Source organism: Lipophrys pholis (genome assembly GCF_963383615.2).
Source record: "Lipophrys pholis genome assembly, chromosome: 5".
Classification (NCBI taxonomy): domain Eukaryota; kingdom Metazoa; phylum Chordata; class Actinopteri; order Blenniiformes; family Blenniidae; genus Lipophrys; species Lipophrys pholis.
In genome coordinates this window covers 22,595,649-22,605,118 of record NC_137628.1, presented here as the reverse complement: position 1 = coordinate 22,605,118, position 9,470 = coordinate 22,595,649, and the positions used below count along the sequence as shown (strand labels likewise).

General features: G+C 44.6%; 1 protein-coding gene across 1 annotated transcript; it reads left to right on the top strand.

The window, feature by feature from the left end:
• Positions 1-467: 467 nt before the first annotated feature.
• On the top strand, positions 468-8,381 carry LOC308109835 (uncharacterized protein; the record flags this gene model as incomplete). Its single annotated transcript, XM_080463642.1, has 6 exons — positions 468-481; positions 3,180-3,224; positions 3,629-3,667; positions 5,349-5,496; positions 6,121-6,282; positions 7,279-8,381. Exons 2-6 carry the CDS (start codon positions 3,180-3,182, stop codon positions 8,379-8,381), a joined length of 1,497 nt encoding a protein of 498 aa, XP_080319768.1. The 5' UTR covers positions 468-481.
• Between the last annotated feature and the right edge of the window lie 1,089 nt (positions 8,382-9,470).

Sequence of the window (9,470 nt, the reverse complement as noted above, 5' to 3'; positions counted from 1 at the left end):
TGCGGCTGTTGCTGGGAGCTCCGGCCAATCAAAGGAGCAGAGCTCCCCCGCGTGCAGTTTGGTGGCTGGAGGAGCATGACATCATGCGCAGCTCGGTCCCCCTCCACTACAACTCACCACGCGTGCAACACCCTCATCTTACTACCGCCGACTCCTCCGTCCTCACCGGAGGCTCCGTGCAGCTCATCGGCCGTGCATGAGGCCCTGATACCACCGGTGTGTCTGCGTGTGTGCCGCGCAGCGGAGCCTGCTGGGAGGGGCATCCGTCCGGTCGAAGGGGAGGGGAGGGGAGGGGAGGAGGCGGTGGGGAATGGCGGATGTGGAGGATACGGTGTCTGTGGAGCGGGACAAGCGGTGATGGGGGTGTAGCGGAGTGACAGCAGCCCACCTTCCCGTCTTCTCTGCGTTAGCTTGGTTTTCCGCTCTCGCCATGGATCCAGAGAAAACGCTGACTTTCTGCCACGGGCTGCAGGCTGAGGAGGTAACGCACTACACGCACGCGCACGCGCGCACACACACACTGTAAGTCAACAGCTGGACTCGGCTGATCCTGCAGAGCATCACGCCTCCTCTCTCGGCCCGTGTTGTCAAACAGTGGCCTCAGTCTGTCACTGGTGTTGCTTTCTTTTTTTTTACCCCCCAACCTGCACGCCTGCGTTGTTTTCTCGACGTCTCGGTACATTTGTTTTGCACCACTGCAGCAAATGTTTAGAGCTCAGTAAAGTAGAGCCAGGTTTGGTTTGTGGGTGAGCTGCGAGGCGAAGGCTGTCTGCAATGCTGTGGTACAATGCAGAGCATCTACTATTAAGTTCAGGAGTGTAAAACCTACTGGATGCACAATAAACGACATTGTCACTGCGTATGTAAAAAACAAAACAAAAAGCAGAGCAACATATAGGCACATTGAACTATTGTCAAACATATATTTGAAAATTGCCTTATTGTATATGATTGTGTTGACATTGTGGTGTTTGGCTTGTGTGACTTGTGGAAACTATCCAATAAACTTCTTGTAATGCACCAAAGATTTAACCTTCATTTACAAACAGAAGATTATCATATAACACGTGTTGTCCAAGCAGGATGTTTAGATCATTGATCCGGGATGATTGCTCTCTGAGGTAATGTCCCCTTGTCTTATCAATCTACTCAGAGGCATGATAATGGTAAATATGATGTGCCACAGTGTTGGAGAAGGTTGTGTTGTTCCACTTATGAGTGACAGTGACACCCAGCAGTCGGTTGCTGGTGTGCAGAAGTCATGTTGAGGCCTCCTCCTTTTACCCTTTAGGTTTGTAATGAGAAGCTCTATGGAAGCCTGTCGGGACCTCTGGGTGGTTTGTGGTTTCTCTGTGGCCTCTGAGGAAGCCTGAATAACTTCACTTCACACTCCTGCACTTGTTCTTGGTGCCAGGTGGTGGGCTCGCCACAGGAACTGAGCTTGACATTATTTGTGACAGAGTGTTTCCCCTTTCTTCACTCTGACAGACGGCAAATTCACTTGAGGACGTGTGAACCTATAAGCAACAGAAGGTGCCTGTGTGAGTTTGTCAGGACTGATAATTTATCTTCTATTAGTTGCAAGGAGGTGCAGTGGTGAGCAGCTTTCTCTTGTAGTCAGAATGTCCTCATCGTCTGGGTTTGGCCTGGGGGGAGTTTGCACGTTCTTCTGCACATGTATGGGATGTCTCTGGGTAAGTTTCAGGTTGGCATGTGACTTTAAGTTTAAATGTGAGTGTGTTGGACTGTCTCCCTGTGGTGGACTGGTGACCGGTCCAAGCATATTTGTAGAAAACAGAAATTGCGTAGATTTTGCATCAGAATTACACGTCCTCTTGTTACCGACAGCTTACAAGTGCCGAAATGTGATTTAAATTTTTTGACAACTCATAGAGACACGGGCGATCTGTAGACTTTTTTCACGAGGAATTAAATCTTATTGGTGACTTTTGTTAAGAGTGTTCCGCAGCGAATGGCAGTTCTCCGTTTGAGATATTAAAATAATGACACTGCTTTTAAAACTGAGTTTTTTTTTGTTTATTTTTCCAGTTTTTCTTCTAAGCATTCATGCACGTTTCTGATTTGCCCGTCTCGTCCTCAGCAAGCTGGAGTGCCAGTTGCTTGTTCAGAGCCACCAGCCTGTCCTTGGTTACATGTTGTTCTTTTACCACCGTCAATTAATTAATTTCGCTATGCAAAAATAATGAAGCGGGTGCTTAGTTCACACGCCACAGTGCAGTTGTTTGCGATACGACAAGAATAAATAACATTGAAGAGCGAGTGTGTTGACGCTGCGTCTGCCATCATATTTGGCCTGGCGGACGTTGGTCAGGCATATGGTGCAGTCGAGGGCCAACACTGTTCCCAGAACTGGCCACATGAGCATTTGTTAACAATAGAGTTCTCATTTACATGGCTGCAGGTTCAGTATGCAACAACCCACTCAGCCACCCCCCCCCCCCCCCCCCCCCCCCCCAGTGTATTCACATTGTTTCTACAGTGACAGCACATCCTGCACACACAGTCTCTACCTCTTGCTGTCACACAGTCAGCAGGCCTGCATCAGCTTCGTTCTGGCGTAAGTCACACGAACAATTAACATTTTCTGACACCCCTGTACATACTGTATATCCCATTAAGTTTTCAACATGCTTTGTTAGCCAGTTGAAATATATCAAGTTTCAGTATGACAGTTTAATAAATGTAATTTGATTGACCTGGCGGATCCGTCAGGGGTGTTTTAACAGCACACAGTATACATTTTTCTCCCTGAATTCCTGTTCATTAAACTTTAATAAAATTCAGCAGGAAAATCGGGAAGAAAGATAACTGCAACCTGAGGATTTTATATATTTGGTTTTCTGACGTGCGCGTGTGTATTTTAGTAAGAAAATGAAAATGAAATCACCGGCCGAGGAATTGGCTTTTTGCTTTTGCTCGTCTTGTAAAGTAGAAGAGGGTTTTTGTTAGAAAGCCGTTGACCTTCTCATCTCCTTGAAAGGCCGGGAGTCTTGCAGCTCGTGGCATCAGACTCGCCTTCACTGGCTCCTCTGTTTAACATTGCCTGCTAGAATAACGTCCCAGCGTTCCTCTTGCTTATTGTTTCCATCGACATCATATCAGGTGTGTGTACAGCTCCGTGCTAACCATTGTATGTCTGTGTTTTTTTTTTTTAACAGATGACTATGTCCCTGCAGGGGCTGGTTGCCACCGAAGATGCCACGGTAGGAATTTCAACCTTTAACCACAACTGAGCATTTTGCACATACCACCAGATAACATAAGACGTCGTCCACATGGGTGAAATGCCTCTAAGCCTTCTCGTCTGTGTTGCTATGGCGATGCATAGCTACTTGTTAGCACTTTTGAGTCTCGTGTGTTGGTAACTATGTACATAACAGATTTAGCAACCTCTTCTTCTTGCTGCTTTATTATTGTGCTTTATGGTTTTGTCCGAGAGTGTCTGAGCTCATTTACACTTTTCTCCTCAAGCATTGCAATTTTATTGGCTTTTTATGACCTGTCAAACATTTAATACTGCCTGGGCGGTTTCGTCCTTGCTCCGGCCGAGCGTGTATGGTTTGGAAATAACAAAAGCATTTATTTTCTAATTTTTTTTCCCTTTTAGGTGCCTGTGAAGCAGATTGACATGAGCACAATTCACAAGGTGGGACTTTTTTGTTGTTTTTGTTACACTCAATCTGAACCTGCCGCTTCCATCACATATACTATCATGTCGCTTTTATTTCCTTTCGTCTTTCTGATAGTATAAAGTGGGTTCATCACGCTTACTGAAAGCTGGTGAACATTTGGTAGTACCCAATTATAGATAATCATTTTTGCAGAGGGTTTAATGGAGGCAAAAAACAATAACAGAACTCACCAGCCACAACTTTACCACGCCACACCAGTACCTGGATGAACCAGTGATATAGGCTCAGCATGGGTTTAATGTATGTGCACACCGGTTGCGTTTGATAAATCCGAAACAAACCCTGCTATATCTGCACTAGCTGAGTTTGTTTGTGCCCCTAGTTATTTATTAATTTCAATCCAGTGAACGTCACGCCATCATATTCAGGAAACCAGTTTAGGGTGATTGGCGCCTTGTGATTTGGCACGGAGCCATCAGAATATGTGACACGTAGTGATTGTTATCATGAAGATGTGTCCTAACAAGGGGGGGGGGGGGGGTCACCACTGACACATGGAAGGATGGATGGATTCATGTGTTCATATTGTTTAATCCAGATTGTAAGCATCTCATTCAAATTGTGCAACAAAAAGCAAGACTTACCTTTTTTTTTTTTTTTCCTTCTAATTGGCCATTTTTGGCGACCCTGGGAACATAGTACTATCAGGGTGTGTTCTTAGCTCATAGAAGTGACACACTTTGTGCTCTTTTGCTGCTGTAGTCTGGTTGCTTCATAGTTTAAGATGCTGTCACTATTGTATTGACACAGTAACTAATTATCGTGTCTGCTCTAATGGCAATTTTCTTCTTCTTATTTTTTGGTGTGTTGTTGTTTTGTTTTTTTTTGTTTTTTTTCCTCCAAGTAACTCGTCCCGCACTGTTGGGAGCACAGATGCTAAAAGCACGTCAAAACGTGCGGAATGTTCGGGAATATGTAGCTCTGACTTTCGTTCAGTTTATTCAGCTAACCGTTTCCGAATAAATCCCCCAAAACTGCGAAAACAATGTCCCATACGAAATGGATAGGAGAGAAGATCGGCGTCTGTTGCCAGGGAGAGGAAGGAGAGGCACACAACATCTCCTCTGGAATTTTGTAGTTTGAGTTACTGTTGTCTTGCTGTCATTTCTAATAAGGCCGTCCATTCTCCTCAAATGTCTGACATCAATGAAATCACGTTTCTGATTGTCTCCGATGCTCAGTTTAAACTTTGCTCCACTGTCTTGACCCTTATCACATACTGGAATCCATTGGATTGCTGTTTGCATTAGAAAACATCAGATGATTCTCAATTTTTGGCCACTGTGTTTATGTAAAAATAAAGTAAGTAATTTGATGTCTACATCAGCAAATACGTGCTCATACTTCTGTGTGTTTGGCAATTGTTTTCCAGGGTGGTATAAAAATTCAGTGAGGTCAGCTTATGATTTTGAGAATTACTTGTCTATTTGAAACTGTTTATTTTGAGAATTACTTTACATCTTTATTTAAACTGTGATATATATTAAGTTATTTAATCTAGCTATAGTATTAGCTTTATTATATTTGAAATAGCTAAAATCATGAAGTTCTTGGTCGCTATAAGGGTCGGTGAATGAAAGAAATGTAGCATGGTGGCTCTGTGGTTACACTGCAATGTGGTCTTGTGTCCACTAGGTGGTGAAGCAGCCTGGGAATTCAGGCAGCCAGCCTGTGGTCAGTCCAAAGTATTGTCCTGGAGTGAACAACAGTCCTGGCTACCTGTGTGAGACAGGACACTGCTGTGGAGAGACGGGCTGTTGCACCTACTATTACGAACTCTGGTGTGAGTCAGCTGGCTTCAGCTTTTGAATCAATCGGTGCTCTTCTGAATTAAAACAAAATGTGACGACACATTTTCAGACAGTGATCGCCTTCATTGCTTCCTTACTCGGTGGGATGGATGGTCGCCCCAGTATATGCAGACAGGTAGCACAGTGTAATAATAACCGGACTGTGAATTCGAGAGATATTTATTGTCAAAGTGAAGTTCTTGTTTAATATTTAGTACATTTCATATTGAGAAAGATTGTTTTTTTTTAAATTGTTCTTTTTCTCATCTTGCTTGCAGTGCCCCATTTTCATCAGTGAAGGTTTTACTGATCTAATAGGTGTTATTCAAACTATCAATCAACCTAAAAAAGAAGTTGTAGATATTTTTCCAGTGACATCAAGGAGTCCTCTGCCACTTAAACAGATATTACGAATAATATAAATTTCGGAAATACACTTAAAAAATGGAGATGTGCTTTATATAGTGGACAATGAAAACACTGCTGTTGCTTTTTTTTTTATAGCAGTTTATGTGTCTGAATAATCCAATGGGATCCAGAATGTCAGTTGAAAAAGACTAGACTGGTTTTAGTTTTGTGACGACATTGATTTTGACAGTTTTTCTGTTTTCCTGCAGGGTTCTGGCTGTTGTGGACCGTGCTGATCCTGTTCAGCTGTTTCTGTGCGTACCGCCACCGTCGAGCCAAACTGAGGATCCAGCAGCAGCAGAGGCAGAGAGAAATCAATCTGATCGCGTATAATGGAGCCTGTAACTACCCGTCCTCAATGCTGGACCTCAGTATGTACATTTTGCTTTCGTCAAATGTTGTCACATAGAATGAATGGTGGTCATGTTTAAAATGACGTAACGCTTTCTTATTTAGTTTGAAATCTTTTTAATGGCAGCACGAGTTCTACCCGTCATGGAAATGAAAGCTCGCCTGCATTTCATCTCTAATAAGAAGTAATGCAGTACAATAATATAATCCCAAACCTTTGGCCCCTGCGCTTTAACCTAAACGTCTGTCATCTGAAACAGAAGAGGCCTCACAATGTGATATTACAAAAGCAGTAAAGCTTTTTCTGTTGGTACCTTCAGTTAACAGAATCTGTTTTTGCACAAACAATGAAAACAGTCAACAAACGTATTGTTAGGTTTTGATCCATTCAGATTAAAATCTTGTTGCACCGAACACAACACAGTTCTTTCTACATAAATCCTTACTAGTTATTATCAGATTAAATGTCACATTTCATAGGAATCTGTATTTCCAAGGAATAAAAGACCGGGTTCACCTGGGACGGGTCGCCAGTCCAACAAGGGGCAAACAAATAGAGACACACACACACACACACACACACACACACACACTCACACACTCATAACTACATCGAAGGTCGTCACCAATTAACCTCACTTGCATCTTTTCGTAAGAAACGTAACATTACATCCATTCCCAAAACTGTTATAGATGTTACTTGTGTGCTGGAATATTTAAATATAAACTTCCAAATTCATTTTTTAAATCAGTGGAGCACTGTTGTTTCAGCAAATATTGCATCATTCAGCAAAAAAAAAATAAAAAATAAAAATAAATAAATTGGGTAATTTGTCAGTTTATATTTTTTTCTCATTGGAATATTTCTTGCAGCATTAACTGAGTTTTACTGATGGGTGAGTGTGATTGTTTTTACGAACAGAGGTGTACAGAAGAAAGACTTGGCTTTGGCTGCACTGGCAGTTCATGTAAGCAAACTGTCATTTACATCTGGTGTGATGCTTCTCTTATCGCAGGTTTCCTGGCTTCATTCAAGTTGCCCTCCTATGAGGAGGTGGCTGCTCAACCCAGCACTCCTCCTCCGCCTTACAGCTCTGTCTTTGCCCTGCAGGGGAGTACCACGGGGGGTCCCAGCACCTCTTATCCCCACCATCACCACCACCGTCACCCCTGTCCTCCTTATCTGGGCCCCGGCCCCAGTGGCCTGACCTCCTCGCAGAGCTCTGACAACTACACCAGCTGCTCCTGCGAGTCTTGCTCCATCACCTCTCCCTCCAGCACCTCCTTCTCTGTCCAGGTGACAGACGAGACCTACGACAGTAGCCACATGTCCACGCCCAGCGACGCGGGAGGCGACTTTGCCGCGATGCCAAGGGTCGGCGCCACCTTCATGCCGACATCGTCCCCGCCTCCCCCGTCCCCACAATTCCCCCCCGATGTTATACCGGCGGCCAATCCGGATGTCATACCTGTGCAGAGGTGCCCCTCAAACTGCAGTGAGGGAGGCTCGCCCCCAGCTCCGCCGCTTTCTCTCTCTTTACATACTCGTCCTTCACACTCGTCTCGCCTCCCGCTGTCCCCCCTCATCTTTCTATCCCCCTGTCCTCCTGGTCAAGTCCACCCTCTTGCCCCTTCAGATCCACTGGGAGCGATGGCTGCTCAGAAAGTGAAAGAAGAGACCTCGCGTCATGAGCCGGCGGTCAGACCCGTACCGTCTCCACCGGAACACGCCGTCGTGTCGAGCGCACCCGCATTCACGCATTACAACAAAGACGACCCGAGACGAGAAAAAGAAGAGGACGAAGAGGATGAAGATGAGGATGAAGAGGATCATTTCCGACACCGACGGCTAACGGGTGACTCGGGCATTGAGGTGTGTCGCTGCCACGTGAAGAGGGAGGACCGCGAGGCAGAGGAACTGCAGAAAAAGCACTTTGAGGAAGGAGGGAGCGAGGTCAGGAAGGAAGGGGCCGGGGCCGACCCGCTGCATGACAGCGAGGACTGTTCGCTCCGGGCGAAGGCCGCCGCCACGCAGCCGCCCCACTCGGACGACTGCAGTCCGCCGCGTGACCAGAGGCACAAGACTGGCGAGGCCATCATCACTGTGGAGTCCTCGTAAGTTTACAGTTGCGACGACGTCGTGAACGGCGGGAGGATCGATAGTTCTCTGTCGGATCAAGGCTAGTAAGTGAAAAGTTGAATCACTGAAGTGAAGTCTTGCAGCTCTTGCTCCTAACGGCTGGACGCAGAGGAGACGGAACCAGGCATGCAGTTCTTTGGTGTCTCTGTGTCTTATTTCAAATGAGAAGCTCCCCTGAAAATACAAATAATTATTCTTAATTTACACGGAGCTCATGATGGCTTTTGAGGAATTTCTTGAAAATACCGACAATTGTCACGAATTAAACACCGTTTTATTGTTTTGCTTTGGGCGGAAATCTGACGTGCGCCGCATGATAGATAAGCTCCGTTACTAAATCCAAACCTCTTTCTCTCTTTCTCTCTCCTTCCTGTCTCAGTTCATCCGTTCTCTCGAAGTAGCATTTTAGCTCCTCAAAAACATAAACCGTGGGTCGTGAAAGGTCATGAGAAGAATCACAATACAAGAATAACAATGAGGTGTGACTTTTTAAAATACTGATATTCATGACACAATGAGCAGAGAGTCTTGAACGCATTTTGTTCTCGGTCTTGTGTTTTGAAAATGATCTGGGTAGAACGACTTGAAAAGCAAAGCTCAATCTTTGGTGTAAATTTCACAACATGCAGACAAATACAAATGACAAGGTCCTAATAGAATATTCCTTTAATTTTATTAAGTATCTCGGTTAGAAAATGAAGGGAGCCTCTCATCACCCTTGTCATACCAGGCAGCTTAATCCCCAAATGATACGACTGTTCATTCATATCTAAACAGTTTCTCGAACGGGCTGGATAAAATATTTGCAAAGTGAAATCACAGAACGATTGATTAACACATCCAAACTGGACTTGTTTGGATCACGTCATATATTCTTAATCTAAAGTCTCTTATCTTTTGAGGAGCTCGCAAATATCAAACTTTCAAGTATTGAAACCAGATGTTACTGCTTTGTTGCGGGATGTTTTTCCTGCTTTTGGCTGCCTTCTTCCCTCGGTTCACGAGTGGAAATATAAACAAAAGGCAACTACTTTGAGCGATTCAGTGGGGTGATGTTTTATACAAGTG